This window comes from Brassica napus, chromosome C1 (assembly GCF_020379485.1).
Source record: "Brassica napus cultivar Da-Ae chromosome C1, Da-Ae, whole genome shotgun sequence".
Lineage (NCBI taxonomy): Eukaryota > Viridiplantae > Streptophyta > Magnoliopsida > Brassicales > Brassicaceae > Brassica > Brassica napus.
In genome coordinates, this window is record NC_063444.1 from 28035561 (window position 1) to 28054929 (window position 19369).

The following is a 19369-nucleotide window of genomic DNA, read 5'->3' on the forward strand; positions in this document are numbered from 1 at the left end:
CTTCACCATGGTTTTGTCTCAATTGGGTTTTCATGATAAAGTTTTAATGAGGCAACATTAAAGCACATTACAAGCTCTAAATGGTTATGGCATCCAAGGGGTAGTATTATGAACCAGATTGTGGATGGCTCATAATCAAGAGACTATGATTTGTAATATTTTCATTTATCTATGACGGTGTAATCTCCTATATAAGGAACATCTATGTTATGAATAAAAATAAACTTTCCCATTACTTTTATAACATGTTTTTTGTTCCATTTTGACAATTTTCTGTTCTTTTTTTTCCTTGGCATTTCTTTACTGCATGAACCTTGCAGGCGTTTTTAAAAAAGCGCTGTCCAGGTCGAACTGACTTCAGGAAAAGAAATTCGTACATAGCAGAAAACAAGGACTCCACTCTTATGAAGCTATGCACGTCGATGTCGTCGAAAACCCATGACACAACACAAATATATGAAGAAAACACGTATCCATTATATATACCACGAAAAACCCATAAAGAAATTACAAGCTCATCCGCCATAATAAGCCAACTGAGGAAACGAATCATTGTGTCAAGGAAAAACAAAGAATTTCGCAAGTCCATTTGGCGGAAGAGATCCCCACAAAGCCAGAGTCCAGCAACTGCTACTGCCACTCACGGCACTGACCACAGCTCCAGCTAGTTCCGGGGAAGGACAATGGTTCCTCCCATGGAGAGCAGTGAGAATGTATTAACAATCCACAGACCGTGCAGAACAGATCAGGCACTGGCTCAATCTGCAAACATCTCTGACATGGCCCCATCTCTTCATATTCTTCTTCTGTTGTTTCTCCTTGAGGGTTAATTACTGGAACATCCTTATCTCCATTGATCTCACCCTGACCATTGCTATCATCGGCTGTTAGCAACTCGGTCAATGAGAAATAGGTCTGAGGTTCAAATTCCATGTCCTCGTAGTCGAATAGTAGCTCGCCAGACGCATCCCAGTCCGAGACAACAGGCAAAGCTTGCTCGGCTTCTTCGGGTTTCGCCATAGGCTGTGGCTCGGCATTACAGTCCTCCCGTTTCGCTTGTCTTCTCACTGGTAGCTTCTGAGGCCCAGGTCCAGGTGCAGAAGCACCCGTGTTCCACTCAAGATCGTAATTAGTTGGTGTGATTTGTTCAACTTTGGAAACTGATACCAGAAGCGGATCATCCTCGGGGAAAAAAGCGTCCATAGGTGGAAACATAGGAGTAGCAGGCATAGGAGTAGAAGGTTTCGAGTCTTGTTGTTCTGACATTCTTTCCGAATCAGAATCCAAACCGGAGTTTCCTTGCCTTTGTTTCTGGTTCTTGAAGACTAATCTTTTGATCTCCTTCTGTTCTCTGAGTTTTGGATCGATGTAAGGGCATTCAGGTTGTCGTATACGACGACATTTGCAACACTTGAACCCAACCACTTCAGGAATTTGTGACTCCTCCAGCTTAACAGCTTCAGTGTGGAACCACTCTGCATTTGAAGATTCAGATAAATTGATATGAAAAGGCATTCAAGAAATAAGAACTTGGAAAAAGATGTGTACTGAGTAAATGATTCTGCTTACTTTCGCATTTTGTACAGTGAATATACGTCAACCCAGGATTGTACGGCTTCTGGCAGAGCCCACAAACCGGTTCCAGACTGGGTTTATCTGATCTTCCAGCCAAGAGAATGTTTTGTTTCCTGAAATCAACGCCTGTGTCCTCCAAGTTCTTTTTCCTCCACATGATTCCACAGGACAATGTCTTCGGTTTACTATTGGATGCAACAGCGGAAGCAGGAGCGACTTGTTTGATTCCAGAAGGCTTCTCCTGTGTTTTCTGGGATGATAACTGTTGACTAGGAGGCTTAATCTTAATGACTGGAGTGACTATACTTTGATGTCGTCCGGTGATCGTGAGCTGGGGTGTTGTCGGTTGTCTGTGATTGATATTTGTTGGAAGACGAGTTTTTGCAAGATGGCACTTTTTGCAGGTGACTACAACTTCAACTTTTCCATTTGTGTGTTGCGATTTCCAAGTGCACTCATTGTGACAAAATCCTGAAAAAAAAGACATGACAATCCACACTTCAGTACAAACGGACTCATAATGAAATTATACAACAGAAATTTACAGTCCCAAGAAAGCTTTGCCAAACATGTGATCAAACTTTTATTCTTGATCTAAACTCTAATCAAGTATAGCACTTAGTGTTTCTTCTTGAACTAAAGAAACAGTCATCAGGTTAGCAAGTCAGATACCAGCAACTTGCATTTCTAGTTACCATACTAAATGCAAAACTAGAAAGAGTAAGAGGGAGGTTTTGTACCTTGGCAGGAACTGCATGTTGTTGTATCCCTGCCAACATGTCACATAGTGGGAAGAGAAAATTAGTGAGATACACAATTAAAGTGACAGTGTAAAACAATCCTTCGAGGTAAAGAAAACAAAAGATTACCGCAACAGAACATCATGATAACATGACGCACAAGAACACTTCTCCATGTTGTCCCTCCTTGAGGCTATATATGAAAATAAGTCAGTGCGGGAAGCTTTCAGCTGCTTTTTCTGCAGCTTCGATAATTTATTTGATGGCTTCTTGGTTGGTGGCATTGGTACTCTATGCAAGCTCTCTTCAAATTCTTTGATCAGGTATAAGGGAACACGTGCTTCCTGAAACCAATACTTTTCATTTCCATCTTGGGTTTTCTCGACCTCGATTATGTTCTTCATGACTCGTGATGGCAGATGCTTTTGATTTCCAAAGAAAACTCCGTAGCTAACCTTGGTATCACTAATCTTTTTGTCACATATTCGAGCATTTCTAAAAACGTTGGCATCTGTCTCTAGGCCTTTGACATCCTGGAGATTTTGCTCTGGCCGTACAAGTTCACTCCACCTTATACTCATATCCAGATACCTTACCTGGCCCAAAAATTTGACTGAATCTCAGAAACGCAACAACGGAAAACACAAACTACAACAGAAACCATAAAATATAGACAGACACAAACCTGAAGAGCAAGCTGAGATATGTTCTTGCTACTTTCAACTGCAGCTTTCCAAATAGACCGTCTAATTCTCTTAGGGATGTAAGAAGCATCACCATAACTAAATCCAGATATCTTTTTAGAACCGCCTAATAAGAAACAAAGAATAATAATTTAGTGGAATAAATTAGGATTTTCAATGTGGTGGCGCAATCGGAAAATTAAACAAACAAGTATACCTTGACAAGCTGCTTTCCTTATTGCTGACTGTGACAAAACTGCTTTCGAAAGTATAACTTTTGATAACTTCCCTCCTCTCCACCAAGTAAAGCTATCATCTTCAGAACCTTCAGCTGTAACTTCAGCGAGGTTCCTTTGCCTCCTCCTACCAGGTCCACGTTTCTGTGCAACCACAACAGTAAGCGGGGCACTTGGGAACATAGAGAGTTCTAATAACCAATCGTCCATCAGTTTAAACCAATCGGTTGACAGAGCAATACTGCAAATATTTTCCTCAAGCTGCAACCAAGATAAACAACCCACATTGAGATGTTGAGAACAAGATAAATTCGATGAGACAACCAAAAATACCATTAGTATATCATAATATAGTGTCGACTATCAGATTTAATCTAGAGAAGAATAGACCAAGAGTGTTCCAATGTTTTAAGAAACAAAAAGGAGAGTACATAAGAAGTGTATTAACCAAGAAAATTATTATAAAGAACTACTCACTTCAAGTAGGAGTGCTTTTACGGCTTTGCATGTTGAGGCTTCCTCTACCTGCTTACGCCACTGTTTTCTGAGAGTTTCACTGAGAAATGGGCCGGCAGTCAGACCACGCAAGCTTTCCTCTAGATATAGAGCATATGCTGCAATACTTGAAAGCACTCCATCCCCATTCCTTAGAGGAAAAAGTCCACTGAAGATCTTCATAGCACCCTTAGTGGCACCCGATACAGCTGCATTTAACATGCATCCTCTCTTGCTTGCAGATGTGAGTTTGCAAGAATGACACCAACCACACCTCTCTCTGGTAATTTCCTTTTTATCAGGACTTGGCCAGAAGAAACGTGAAGCTACTAATGAAAATGCTTTCATCTGCACTAAGATGTTATTTGATGCAGCTTTCTTGGCAGTACTGTACTTGCGAAGATCAGGTTCATGGGCTTCCTCTGATGTTAGATCAGCCAAAGTGGCAGCAGCCGATACAGCCAACTCCCCGTTTGTGTAATGATTATTGTACGCTTGGGGTTTAAATAACAAGCCGGAGTATGTAACACCAGCAGCCAATTTCTTCTCATGCATTCCACTTAAACCTTCTATAACACCATTTCGAGTATTACTCAAAGCAGATGTCGGTAGGTCAAACACAGTTTGGACGTCGTTTCTACTGGAAATATTTGCACCATCGGACTTGATCTCTGTGACCTTGGCGTCCACTTTATCCTTTGCCTCATCTAAACCAATATCTCTTTCTCTCAAAGAGAAAATAATACCTTCCGGAAGTTCCCAGTATTGGGCGATCGCTTTGCAAATATCCAGATATTCTAGCGCATGGCTTGATGCTGATAAAAGCACTCGTACAACTTTTGATAAGTCATTGACGCAGTAGTACTTTACAGCTGTATCTCCATTGACAGATACGTTAAGCCTGTGATTTAAGATAAACATCAGTGTCAGAGCAAGAAAATTAAAGTAATTTAAGTGTTCTAGCCTCTTGCCGGGACAAAAGGTTGGCAAATATGTCTAGAAACTAGTCAATCCTAAATACCAACGCTAGCAGGGGCATATAATTGAAAGATCAGCTCTTTAACTCCAATTAAATGCATAAAACATATAAGGCATCGAAAACATACACCAGCAAGTGATTGCAAGTACCCAAGAAGAGCCGCCCATGAGGATCCATTCCAAACTGTACAGCTCCTCTAAGTGAGGTTCCATGAGCAATCTTCGGCCCCTTTTTGTTGATAGAGCACTCTGGACAAAACCATGGCCCGTCTGGTATATACATTTTCACCACACCAATGCATCTTGAGTGATATGCTAAAGGACATCCATCACAACAAAGCAAAGTCCCATCCATTCCACAAATCCTACATTCATCGCTGTTTTCATCCATATCTGAGTTAACTTCATTTGAACCTAAATTTTTAGACGCGTTTGCTGAGCTTATCCCATGCTTTATTGGGACCATATCTATTGCCCCTTTCTCCATGCAAGCTGAGGTTTTAGAGAATCTGGGGTGGACCCGTCTTGGTCTGCTTTCAGGAAGATTGGTGGCAATTCTGTCAGGATCAAATCCAATTTCAGATTCTTCACGGGCATCTATTTCGCTTCTTAGATCTACCACATCAAAGATGTCATCACAAAGAATTTGCAGGATCTTCAATTTCATCCCAACGGGTAAAGAATAATACTCCATTTCCAGGACAAATTTGTAAAACCAATTCCACTGAGGCCCACTTGCATGCGCCATTGCAGTTAAGTATTGAACCAAATAAACAGGCCAAGTTAGCACATCGAGCAAGCTCCAATCAATGCACCTGCAGACGGCAAAGCAACAAAATTTGTGAAATGCTATCAACTAAACAGGTGGGTATCCTACAACAAGCTCTTTCATCCATTTGCACTGGTAGAAAAGTGCAAGTCCCTTCCTTCCTTTATAACCACCGCCAAAAAAAACTTCCTACTAACAGCTATAAGAGATTTGGGTGAATAGGCATTAAATGATAAACACAATTCTTAAGCTTGAGGTGAAAAACTAATTTAAACAATATGCAAATATCTAGATTCCTTGTAGTTAAGATACCCAATAACCTAATATGTTATTCGTAAGATGATTTTTACACAATGAAACCAGCAAAACATTAGCTATGAATATCCAGAAGGTAAAACAGAAACTTTCAAAATAAGGGAAATTTATACCAAAGCTATAAAATCTATTTGCACTTACTTCAAGCATTTTGAAGCCAGGTCAGACTCGTCTGCGGAGAGCCTCTCAAGATGACCCTTCAATGCCCGCATCAAGGCGACATGAACAGAATCCAACAAAGAATTTGGTCCTGAGAATTTCAACGCTCCCACAAAATCATCCAGTTCAAATGGGCAGATATACAGCTGAAAACTGAACGACCTTAAGAACCCGTATACAGAAAAGAGATGTACCACAGCATCCTCTGGGATACCAACTGTTCCTGATGAAGGTGGTAAATCAACAGGCAGAAGAACAGGAGCATCATTTTCAAAAACTGAACCTCTCTTGTCTTCACAATCAGAGGATTCTGAATCACCATCTTCACATTCTGCCTCGGAAGTTGCCTTGACTCCATTCACATGATATGGTAGCCCGGCCCCTTTGTTCTCCGGGTGATTTTTTTTCTTTTTCACCTCCTTCTTCACAATGAGTTTATCTAGCTTACTCCTTCGAAGGCATAGCTCATCTTCCAAACTACTATCCTCAATAAGAAAAGGACGAAGATCACCACTTTCCATATCCTCAAAATCACCATCTTCGTATTCCACTCTGTATAAACCAGTCTCGTAAGACACTATCTTCCCTAGAAAAGCTCCATCTTTACCGAAATCTTTCAGCACATAACGACCCAGAAGAGATATCGGCACAGCCGGCTCCACTTCCAAAACCTGCTTCTTCCCTCGATTGTTCAATTTCGCATTAGGCGTTCGATTATCAACCTCTAGTTTCTGGCGTTTCCTCGGTCTCCCCCTTGGTCGAGGAACCTTCGCCTCCATAACACAACCTAACCTAATCCCAAATCGACTTCCTTAGATTTGAATCAACGTCACGCCGCACCCAAATCAGAACCGCAAACGCCGAAATCAAAACCGAATCTAAGATCCAAGAGATTCCTGCACACCGGAGAGAGATAGAAAGAGATGAATCTAGAAACGTGAACCATTAAGAAGACCTGACATAGCCTTTGAGATTTTGCTTTACCAAGTGAAGGATTGATAAAGAATGGAGAATGATTGATGAAAGCTTGCTAGAGTCCGAGAACCGCCATTAACGATGTACTTCGAGGGATGTGACGATTCTAAGAGATAGAGAGAAGCACACACAGAAACGATGAGCCCTAATCTTACGCACAATGGCCAAAAAAACAAGATTTTACATGGCGAGTTCCACTCGGTAATCGGGTTATTGGGCCCTGACCCGTTGGTTTTTTCTTTCTTTTACCAATTTGGTTTATCATTTTCTCTGTGCTTATTGGTGAAATAGCCAATTTTGGAGACAAAATTAAGTATATCGTATGATTTGATATAATTAAATTTGATATCATTTGTTCTATTTTCTTCCGGTTATATCTTTCCTCTATATAAGTTACCAGTATATGTCATTTAAATAAAAAGTGTTGTTAGATTGGTGGTCGTTATAACATCCACGATGATAGTGATTATAGTGGTAGTATATAAATAGAATATAATGTGCTAAATGATATAGTTCATATTAGTGAAACTATAAAATGATTAAATATATTAATATACTATGTTTGTCTAAAATTAACAAAACTAAACCCTAAACAGTGATTACTAAACACTAAAAAGAAATATAAACTCTAATTCAAATATCAAAATATGTAAATAGTACATAATATGAAACATTATCAAAATAGAATAGCAACAAACGAATAGCATAGTACATATTGTTCAAATTTTGAAATGTCTATGATTGCAGAGAATGAGGTAATGTTTAACCCAACGCCAACCTAAATGTTCTATAAACTAAATCCAAAACAATAATCACTAAATCCTAAAAAAATATATAAACCATAACCCAAATATCAAAATATGCACATAGTACACAATATGAAGCATTATCAAAATAAAATAGTAACAAAAGAAATAACATAGTACATATTATTAAAATTTTGAAATGTCTATGATTGTAGAGAAGAGATAATGCTTAACCCAACGTCATTCTAAACCTTCCATAAACTAAACCCAAAACACTAATCCCTAAACCCTAAAAAGAAATATAAACCATAATCCAAATATCAAAATATGCACATAATACATAATATGAAGCATTACTAAAATAGAATAGTAACAAAGAAATAGTATAATACATATTATTCAAATAACATATACAACCGGAAACTTACAGTACAGACGAGTGGCAGACGAGTGGTGGTGGTTACAACGGAAGAAGTGGTGATTGATATCAAGGAAATGGTAGTTTTTTAAGGAAAATTGGTTAATAAATAAGAGCAACGATGATAATTGCTACGGTGATGGATAAAGACCCAAAATGATTGATACTTTTTTTACAAAAAAAATGATAGTGTTTGGAAGAAGTGATGATGGTAGGTAAGTGAAGAAGAAGAAGTTTGTGCACATATTAACCGGGAAGGAGGGGTAATATGGTATACTAGGGTCAAACCCGCCCTACGGGCGGGGTGTAAATAAGAAAAACATTATGAACACATCTTAAATTTGATGGCAAAACAATCATAAGTTAGCAGCTTGAATCATAAGAAAGAAACACTATATGTAAGCGTGGATAAACTTTATGCGAACTAATAGAGATAATGTGGGGTTATAGTTCAAGAATTTGATATCTATAATAATGTTAAGTAGGAAGATAGGATCTCCACTCAATACATTCTTTATTGCTGATTAGAAGAATCGATTACAACACCAGAGATAATTTCATACGATTGGCTCTCTTGCTCTCATGTGAGCAAGGACCTAGCTCATATGCTAAAATCAACACATTGTAATTCTATTCATGAATCTCATACAAAATATCTAAAGACTATTTATACTTTTTGTTATAACTCTTCTTCTATCACGTGTCTTCCTCTCTGTGCTTATTTCTTCAACTCTTCTGCATTGACTTCTTGACCAACACTTGCCACCTCAGCAGCTTTGTTTTTCCTCCTCGAGTAAGTATATTTATGTGGTGTAGTTATGTGACTGTTCGATATTAGTCTACTATAAGTCTATAACAAAGATCGATGAGTCTATTATAGCAATGATGCGTTGAAATTAGTGAGTTAAATATTATGATTTTCATGCGATATTCAATATTATGTATGGAGATTGAAGAAACAAAATATGAATAAATACAATGAAGAACCATTTTATTAAAGAAAAAAAATAGGAAAAATACAACGAAGAACCATTAATAAGATTTTAGTTCACCCGTTTTAAAATAATTTGCATAAACTGTATGAATATAGAAAACTAATCATCACAAACTCTATAAAACTTCCATTAGAAACGCTTGACATTTTCATTTAACAATGTGCACTATTGATTAATACATATGATCTTAACATACCTTCTGAACATATCTATCGAAATATTTTCTCCATAAATATTCAAAATGCAGTGTTTTGTATTTTAGCCAATTCGACCAAAATACCTGAAAACGCTACACATGAAAAATTATATCGGCATAGCTTGCTAAAAAGGATAGAACAATACATATTAAAAGTGATACTTTTAGAAGCTCCAAACATTCACGTTTTCACCCAATGTTTACTTATACAAATGAAAACATCTATATTATTAAAACTGAAGTACCTTTTGGTACTGTTTGAAACTTAGATAGTAGATTAAATGAAAGTTGTTTGGAAACAAGGATAGCAGATTAGATATTTTGTTTTATTTACATATTTAGTCACTGTATTTCTTTCTCATTTACAGATTTTGTGGTTTGGAAACTTGGATAGCAGATTAAATGAGAATTGTTTGAAAACACGGATAGCATATTAAATATTTCTTTCTATTGATGCATTTAGCCATTGCATTTCTTTCTTATTTACAAATTTGCCACTTCACTTAAAATCAAAAATTAAATTAATTACAATGATTGTTATTTCTTTTTGCTGAAAATAAAAACACAAACTGTAATATATAGTATATATTAATCTGCTACAATACAATTTTCAAGAAAACCAAATATCATAAAATTAATAATAATTCATAAAAAACTACTATAAAAATTAAATCATTTTTAAATAAATAAATAAAAAAAAATCAATAAGTTAATATGTGAATATTACAATTACATCAAATTGGATCAAGTTATAAAATTATAAATATAATATTACGTACAGATAAAAAATTATTATCAAACATCTATATTATAATATAATATATTCTACTCTAAATATATTTTAGAAAACATAAAAATATAAATGGACATTTTATAAAATCAATGGTTTATAAATTTACATCCGCAAGTTAAATCCAGCACCCGTGCGGGTCAAGATCTAGTCATACACTTATTCATCGCTCTCACCACAATGCAGACAAACCTTAAAGAAAAGAGAAATGGAGCAAATCTTAAATTTGCATGGGAAATCATACTTTAGTGAGTTTTTAGCAACGATTGTGATGATAATGCTTAATTTTGATATTAAATCCTGTCTGTCCTTGGAAAATTTGAGCATAAAGGTGTGCATTGTAATAGTAGGCTCTGCAAAACCAAAATCAACGATGGCTGGCTTTCACACAATGTCAACACTAAAGTTTGAACTGTTGCGATCTTCCCATCTGGACAAGTTGCAAAAGAAACAAAACACAAGTTTACAGTTCTATGTTACTATCATTAACAGGAAAGTTAGTAAGGGAGTTAAAAGTTCAATCTCATGTACCAGTATCTCTCTCCAAATGTTCTCCATAAGTAATAACGTGAACCGCGGATGCAAAGAATATGGTGCCTGAATCCTAGATTTTTTCATAAATGAAGATCAACCTCATCTCTCTCAACCAGTAACATTTTTTTTGTAAAAGCAAAAGAGAGGAGACATGAATATACCTTAATCCAACTCGGAAACCACTGATCCAATCATGATTGTAGGATTTAAGTCTCCCAATGACATCATTCCTTATGCCCTGATTATGGACAAAGCTCTTTGCCTCGGTTATTTAGATTGAGTGGTTTCAATATGAAAGCTTGATAGTTGTCCTACAGGTTAAAAAGAAAGATTAAGACAAAGCATTATAAACAAAGATTAGAATTCTAAATGCAACTAATTCAGATTTAATACATTTCTAGTACCTGAAGCTGGTTTGTGCTCTGAAAGTCAGTAGAACCAAACTAAACAAAGTAGGAATTAACTATTCTTAATCACTTTAAGAAAGTAAATATTCAAAGCGTTGATTGCTTTGGAGTATTTAAAAGACCTTCATTAAATTTGATTTGGCAAAAGGGAGAGAACTTTACGACATATTTTCGCTGGAAAGCTCAAAATAAACATCAAAAGCTGGCTGAGAAAAAAAAAGCTAAACAAAGTAGTAAAGACATGGGCTCGCAGCTTGGATTCAAAGAATGACTCAGGAAAATGCATCCCAAAAACACAAAACAGGTCAATGTATTCAAAAGAAGATAGCTTTCTTGAGGTTGAAAGAAGAAGCAAATGTGCAGCTTCCAGTTCTCTGCTCTTGGCTTCTTCAAGAGTCATGAGAAGCGTTTTATTTAATGGAAGGGGCTAACTTAGAGTCTTACCTGTGGTGGGAAGTTGAGCACATAAGGATTCAGTTCTGACACTATCAATGATTATATCTTCTTGAGGACGAACCCTCTCTGTTTCGCTGAACCCTGTGGAAAGCTAAACGTTAGGGTGGTGAAAATGAAACCAAATTAACAAATATCGCAAACATATCTGACCGAGAAACCCTTACCGCTGCAGGTAACTGGAGTTCATGGAGCTTTGCCTTCTCAATGAATCGAATTGCAACTTGCAATGCCATGGATCAGAGTTTACTACGAACAAATATAAAGTAACATATGATACATTTTCAGACCTCTACAGAATCAAGAGATAAAGTACAATAAGTACAACAAAAATGGCAACCAGTAGAAACCCCCTGAGAAAGAAGTAGCATAGTAAGATCATAGACAAAGAAAATGGATAATGGGCAACAAATCATTTGAATCAAAACAGTACCAAAACAGAGTTTCAGTCACAAAATACGACATCAAATAATATAGGAATCAAAATTGAGAAACAATAATGTATTAGTTACCTTTCTATCAAGCAGGACCAGATCAATACCCATCAACTCTCCACCTTTCTTGACATTGCAAGCTTCCCAGAACCGAAGGAGCCTTGTCACAAAGAAATTTCTACATCGGCCAACCATGAGCTCACAGAAATTGAGTTATTGCTCAGCTGGCTCGCATGGGAAAGGAATCGGAATGGCCATGAATCCCGTGATCGAAACGACATACAAAGTGAAAGGAGTTATTTAGTTAGGTTTTTTTTGTTTAAATGAGATATTGGGCTCGCATTTCGACAGAAATAATAAAATGCTCATATTAAAAGTCTAGTTTACGGAAATTATAGATGGACACGTGGCATTTTTCCCCATATGGAGAAAAAAAAAGCTAACTTTATTGTATTAGATACTAGGGGGATGTCCGCGCTTCGCGCGGAATATTGTTTTATTATTGCTAAGAGCATGATTTTTTGGATAATGTAAGTTTGTTGTCGTTTTTATTTGTTAAGAGCATTACTTGGTATTTTTAGTGTGTTTTGTAGTAGTAGGTGATATATTAATATATTTTATGTTTGTTTTTTTAAATAATTTGTTTTTGTTTGTATAGTACTTGTTAGTAGTGAAGTGAGCCTCTAACGTAAAAGAATATTGAATTTTAATAACTTTGTATCTACGCATTTGTTGATTATAAGATTAACGGTTTCAGCGTCAAAATTGTATTTTATTTTATTTTATTTTTTTGAAAATTATAACTATGTTTTATGCCCTCTCCCCATATTTTGACCTTGAGCTGTCACCGTCTATGTATTTTGTTACCTTTCTGGTGTGCGATAGTTCTCACCATCACCGGAAAAAGATTCACCTCTATCTCTTATTCTTCATTGCCTTCTTCACATGTGAGATTATATGGTATTTGTTGTAGATCAGGTTTATGAGTTTTCAGTTGTTCGGTTGATTCTCACGGCATTGTAGGCTGTTCCAGTCAATATTGACAGGTCCTCTTCTTCCTTAGATTTCAGCTGATGTTTGGAACTGCGTCTCTTTGGTTGGGCCAGAGTTTAGTCGTCTTTGATGTTGTATTCATCGTTGTTGGCTTACCGTCAATAATGTCTTTGTTCGTCTTGGTTTTCAAGATCTATTTTTCGGTGTTCTGATTTATATGTTCTCTTTTATATCTCGAGGACGGCTCCATAGTTTGCTGATTTCATTTCGTCTCCCTTTCCCTCTCTATTCTCGCATCTCTTTGCAGCTTTCATCGCATCTCTGGTGGCTCTCCCTTTCACCATGTTTTCCACTTCAGGTTTGGATAATGTTTTCGTTCGTGTATGCTATGTGGGCTTCGAAGGTTATTTATGGTCTCAAGTTTAGTCTCTGATTTCTCAGTGGTTGTCTTTCATTCTCCCTCTCTCAAGTTGTTTCTTTTCTTTCTATATTTCTCTTGGTATAGGTGTGCGGAGTTAGTCTCTTGGAGCTTTGGTCCCTTCTATCCAGAGCTTTGTGGTTTTGCACTTGCATGGCCATCTTGTATGTTTTTGTTTAGTTTGTGAGATGTTTCTTACCTTTTAGCTACTGGTTGTGATTCCAGTGCTTTAGTCATATATCATCCTGCTTCTTGGTGGCTTTGGCCTTTCGATTATTATTCTTTCTTTGTCCCGCTTTCTTGGTTATTTGCGTTGATGCTCTAGTTTCTTATTCTTAATTTGATTATCTTATGATATTAATAGTGAAATAAATATATAATTTGTAAATGAAATAATAAAAATTAGTAAATAATAAAATGGTGAAAGTTTATGCTATTTTGAATTGTGAATAAATTAAATATTTAAAATATATTTATATTCTTTTATTTATTTCTTGAATTTTAGGGACCAATAAATATGAGAAAGATTAGATAGTACATGATTAGAAATTGATGGAGCAAATTGCAATAATTTAAATGAAGAAGGATTTTAAAAAAAACATGAGGACACATGTCAATAAACTCCCTTCCACATGTCATAAGAAGAGAAAAACCAACTTTAGGGCTGACCAAAAAAACACCAAACTTTCATTGACTTTAGAATTAATTAACAATGTTTTCGCTGACTTGCCAATTTAGCACGCCCTCAACAAATTTAACAGAAATATTTGACGTCGTTTATTGTTGGCGTTAAGTGAAACGACGTCGTTTTCAAATGAGATGAAACGACGTCGTTTTACATGATTTGAAATTAAAAATATGTAGACACCTGGATTCGAACCCAGGTTGTTTGGTCAAACGGCAAGGTCTTTTACCACTAGGCTAGTGGAACTTTTTTTTTGATGAAATTTGAAATTTATTGATCAATATTTGATATTTTACAAACGATTAAAAAGGTGTTAAATGTCATAGGTCCAAACGAGAAACACACCGAATACTAAAGATTAACTTGAAACCATCTTCTTAGTAACCCCTCCAATTTGTGGCCATGAGTGTATCGCAAAGAGCAGATGCGGTTTCGAACCGCCTTGTCTATGAATCTTCTTAATTGATCAGTTTGAGTCTCTCGTTGCTGGTGACGCCTTGAATTCCTTTCCTTCCAGATGTAGTACACAGTTGTCTGGAAAAGCATCCTTGCGAGGATTGAGTCTAGGCTTTTTCCTCCCAAAGTTCGTATCCGATTGACCGTCCATTCCCAATCTGGGTTGATGTTCCGCCCTACAAGTGGTCTTGCCAAAGATTCCCATATCGTGTAAGAGTATGGGCAGGCGAAGAACAGGTGATCTCTTGATTCATTTCTCTCTCCACAAAAGCCACAAACCTGAGTAATACCCCATGTTCGCATACGATCTCCCGTCGATAACCTGTTCCTTATTGACAGCCATGTTATGAAGGAGAATCTCGGAACCCCCTGTGCGAACCATACGACTTTACACCACTCAACGTTACTTTTCCTTTCCCGTAGTTGATCCCAAGTCCTGGCTGCTGAAAACGTGGTCCTGTAATCATCAACCCCATGCTTCCATAATATAATATCGGTACCTGTACCAGGGGAGGGAGGATCCGCAGCTAAGATCCGGTTATGAACCTCCCGGTACCGCCGACTCCTACTTCCTCTTATGTTCCACGTATTGCCCCTCGCTGCGTCACTGACTTTGGCATGGCGTGATATACCCAGATATGTGGTGCCAACCGCTCCTGTAATATTAATCAACTTCCCAATTCCAAGCCAATTGTCAACCCAGAAGTAAGTATTGATACCATCCCTGATATCAAATCTAACAAACTCATAGGCCAAATCTCTTAGTTTCAGGAGTTTCCTCCATATCCAAGATCCATTTTGTTCTCCTCTCACATCCCAAAAGGAATTATACCTGAGCAAGTAATGTGTAACCCAACTTACCCATAGTGAATCCAGTTTTGTGAAAAGTCTCCAAATGAGTTTAAGAGCAAAGGCTCTAGCTGTGTCCTTGAACTTCCTCACACCCAGACCACCTTCCTCCTTAGGCAAACTGAGATCCTCCCAACTGACTTTAGCTTTGTGAGTTTGTGTGGGAGAGCCCGACCATAGAAACGCGCTGCACATGCTTTCGATGATGTCATAACACTTGGCCGGTAGGATAAAAGCCGAACTCCAGAAGTTAACCATGCTTGTAATGACCGACTGTATCAGTTGTAGCCTTCCTGCAAAGGACAGAAATCTGTTGGACCAAGACAGCATTTTTCCACGAATCTTTTCTATAAGCGGTTCGCAGTCATGGCTGGAAAGTGTCTTCGTTGTTAACGGCATTCCTAGGTACCGGATGGGTAAGGTACCGACACTGATACCCATAGAAGCCGCCGTAGTAAGGAGAGCTGAGGTGTTTCTTCCTGTAACATAGATGGAAGACTTAGCTACATTTATGTGTAACCCTGAAACTGATGCAAACCGGCGCATTACACCCAGAATACCCAATAGCGAGTCCGATGTGCCGTTGGTAAATACAATTATGTCATCCGCAAAGCACAAGTGAGTGAGTTTTACATCTTGACACTGCTGGTGATAGCCAAATTCACCTGCATCTGCGGCTTTGTTGAGCATTTTTGATAATACATTATTTAGGATGACATACAGGTAGGGCGAGAGAGAACAGCCTTGACGGATACCCCTGGCACTCTGAAAAAATCCCTCCAAACTTCCATTCACATTGATAGAAAATGCGGCTGTGGAGATGCATAACCTCATCCAGTGGACAAACTGAAGAGGCATTCCCATTGCTTGTAGCACCGAAGTAATGAAAGACCACTTGACCGTGTCAAATGCTTTAGCTATGTCGTACTTAATAGCACAATTTTCCTTGTTCGTGCTCCTGTGGTAACCAGTGACCAGCTCAGAGGCGAGTAGGACGTTTTCTAAAAGTAGACGATCTGTTATGAATGCACACTGGTTTGCTTCTACCGCATCGGGAAAAATGATCTTTAGCCTATTGGCTAGAACTTTGGAGATGACCTTGTAAAGCAGATTACAGCAAGCGATTGGGCGATAATCCTTTAGTGTCTGTGCAGTAGTTGTCTTAGGTATCAGGGAGAGGATGGTTGCATTTACACCAGCAGGCATGAATCCAAATACGAAGAAAGATTGAACTGCCACAATGAAGTCCCTTCCGATGATTGTCCATGCTGCGATAAAAAATTCTTTTGTGAACCCATCTGGACCTGAAACTTTCCCATTTGGAAGCGAATGTAGCGCCTGTTTGATTTCCATTGGTGTGACAGGTCGGACCATTGCAGCGGAATGATCAGCCGGACACCTATAGGTCAGTAAATCTTGCAGAGCAGCTACAGAAATTACCTCGCTATTCGGATCCTGTCCTTGTAAGAAGGATTGAAAATATGAGACTGCCTCTTTTTTGATATCAGGTAACGAAGTGATAACTTCTCCGCCAGTCGTTACCAGTCTTCTGGCTAGTGGAACTTTCAATGTACTTACTAACATGTTTACTTTTATTTGGTACTGATTGAATATAAAAATATTCTCTAAAAACTTAAAAAGATCTTTAAAATTCCAAAAAATAGAAAAATAAGAAATTTTTTATAAAATCAATTTTGAAATTAAAATTGAAAATAAATTTTATTTTCTTTTTAAATAAATAAGACTCTTCCAAAATTTTCTATAAAATTAAAACGAACTTTAAATTCCAAAAAATTGAAAAAATAAAGAAAGTTTTTATAAAAATAATTTTGAAATTAAAATTGAAAATAAAATTTTATTTTTCTTTAAAAAAATAAAATTTTATATTTCTTTAAAAAAAAAATCTCCCAAAATTTTCATAAAATTAATTTTGAATTAAAATTAAAATATTTTTTTCTTTAAAAAGTCAAAAAGTTTCCAAAATTTTCATTTTTTTAAAAAAATCCAAATTTTTTAAAAATTATAATAAAATGCAAAAAATTAAAGTTACAATTATCAACTTTTTATGTGTGTATAATTAATTTCTACCTTTAGCAAATGTATTAAAAAATTGAAAATTTTGGAAGATTTTTTATTTTATGAAAAGAAAAAATAAAATTTTATTTTCTATTTTAATTTCAAAATTAATTTTATAAAAAAAATCTTTATTTTTTGAATTTGTTTGGAATTTTAAAGATCTTTTTAAGTTTTTAGAAAATTTTGGAAGAGTTTTTATTTTTTAAAAAGAAAAAAAAAATTTATTTTTTAAAAAGAAAAATAATTTTTTTTATAAAAATATTCTTTGTTTTTTAATTTTTTGGAATTTTAAAGATCTTATTAAGTTTTTAGAGAATTTTTTATATTTAATATGTACCAAATAAAAGTAAACATGTTAGTAAGTACATTGAAAGTGTGAGTAGTCTAGTGGTAAAATACCTTGCCATTTGACCAACCAACCTGGGTTCGAATCCAGGGGTCTACATATTTTTAATTTCAAATCATATAAAACGGCATCGTTTCATCTCATTTGAAAACGACGTCGTTTCATTTAACGCCAATAATAAACGATGTCAAATATTTCTGTTAAATTTGTTGACGGCGTGCTAAATTGGCAAGTCAGCGAAAACATTGTTAATTAATTCTAAAGTCAATGAAAGTTTGGTGTTTTTTTTGTCAGCTCAAAAGTTCATGTTTCTTTTGACAATTCGTACAAAGTTGAGGTTTTTTTTGGCCGAATTCTCATATCTAATTACATTTTGTTTCATGGCTATTCATGCCAATTTTCCTTTTTTTAACTTTTGCTTCCACTTTTAACTATTTTTTTCTTTTTTCAAAAGAACTCAACAACTTTTTCTTTTTCTTTTACATCAACGCAGCAACTACTTTCATTCACTAAATATGATTTTCCACCATTATTTTACCAGACCCAACCTGATATTTTAACCACAATTGTACAACAGAATACAACTTGAGAACATTGGACACAAAAGTGAAAGTTTCCTTTGCTATTATGTCAGCTGCCTTATTTCCTCCTGTTGGATAATATCTCACTTCATAGCTCGCAATCTGTGACAAAGAGTGACGAATCACCTCTATAGTAGGCTGTAAAATTGGTCATACTTCTTCAGTCCGTTTAATATCTTGACTAAGGTAAGGGAGTCAGACTCAAATATTATACCTTTGTATCCAAAAGTAGCCAGCGGTTCTACAGCCCATTTAAACGCCTCAGCTTTTGTTATAATGGAGGATGCCGCTCTTGTCACTGATCTTGCCTCTGCCCACAATACATGTCATGTTTCATCTCTACACAGCCACCCAAGACCATTGTTTTCTTTGTTCTTTTTCCACGCTCTGTTGCTATTGCATTTTAGCCAATTTGCAGGTGGTGGAGTTCATGAACATCACTGGTTAGTATTTGTGGGAGCTTTAACCTCTGTATGTTTTACCTCTTCTAATTCATCATGTCTCCTCTTTTGCCATACCTCTGCATCCTCATGGGCTTTCCTTATGACACTCATTGCCTCATAGTCATTTCCTTTGAACATTAATTCATTCTTGTTTTTCCATAATCTCCATAGCAACCAAGGAACTAGCATGTATCTCATCGTTAGGCGACTATTTCCATATATTGAGCACATGATACACATTTGAGTATAAGGAATTCATCAATAAACCATCAGGAGGAGCAGGGATTGGAGATAGAGCCCACACTAGTCTAGCAAAAGGACATTGAAATAGCACATGATTCACTGATTTTGCGTCGTAGCCACACCTTAGGCAACCGACTTCTTTGAAGATGTGTCTTCTCGCCATATTCCCCGCAACTGGAATGGTGTTACTTATATATCGCCACAAAAAATGATGAATCTTCGTGCTCGTATCAGAGTCTCATGCTAACTGAAAGAGAGGATCCATGCTGGATTGGCCTTCCATAGGTGATTGTTGTTTGCCTATTACATTGGTCTGGACCCAATATCCTGATTTCACTATGTAGTAGCATGTCTTGTTGTAATCCCAGATATAGACGTCTC

The 19369-nt window shown here is 36.6% G+C and overlaps 1 protein-coding gene and 1 long non-coding RNA gene across 5 annotated transcripts; both read right to left on the minus strand.

Moving 5' to 3' along the window:
* Positions 1-457: 457 nt before the first annotated feature.
* LOC106376427 (DDT domain-containing protein PTM) lies at positions 458-7145 on the minus strand. Of its 2 annotated transcripts, XM_013816507.3 has the most exons (10): positions 6935-7145; positions 5933-6846; positions 4836-5522; positions 3712-4630; positions 3216-3495; positions 3001-3125; positions 2445-2911; positions 2316-2344; positions 1570-2046; positions 458-1475 (listed from the first exon to the last, which is right to left on the minus strand). In XM_013816507.3, exons 2-10 carry the CDS (start codon positions 6727-6729, stop codon positions 631-633), a joined length of 4626 nt encoding a protein of 1541 aa, XP_013671961.2. In that variant the 5' UTR covers positions 6730-6846; positions 6935-7145; the 3' UTR covers positions 458-630. The 2 variants fall into 2 exon arrangements, with proteins under 2 accessions (XP_013671961.2, XP_013671962.2); XM_013816508.3 differs by having other exon boundaries at positions 5933-7083.
* A 2979-nt stretch (positions 7146-10124) lies between these two features.
* Positions 10125-13873, minus strand: LOC106374624. 3 transcript variants are annotated; one of them, XR_001275000.3, is made up of 6 exons: positions 11977-13871; positions 11632-11713; positions 11009-11548; positions 10766-10915; positions 10602-10674; positions 10125-10500 (listed from the first exon to the last, which is right to left on the minus strand). It is a non-coding gene; the product is annotated as an uncharacterized LOC106374624 (long non-coding RNA). The 3 variants fall into 3 exon arrangements; XR_001275001.3 differs by having other exon boundaries at positions 11456-11548; positions 11977-13860; XR_002655256.2 differs by having other exon boundaries at positions 10766-11548; positions 11977-13873.
* Positions 13874-19369: the final 5496 nt, after the last annotated feature.

Bases quoted from the DNA above. Each gene is read 5' to 3' on its own strand.
- LOC106376427 (XM_013816507.3), bottom strand. From the start codon at position 6,729: ATGGAGGCGAAGGTTCCTCGACCAAGGGGGAGACCGAGGAAACGCCAG. The intron at 3,126-3,215 runs GTATACTTGTTT...GTTTCTTATTAG, and splicing joins AAGGAAAGCAGCTTGTCAAG to GCGGTTCTAAAAAGATATCT. The intron at 2,047-2,315 runs GTACAAAACCTC...CTTTTTTTTCAG, and splicing joins AACATGCAGTTCCTGCCAAG to GATTTTGTCACAATGAGTGC.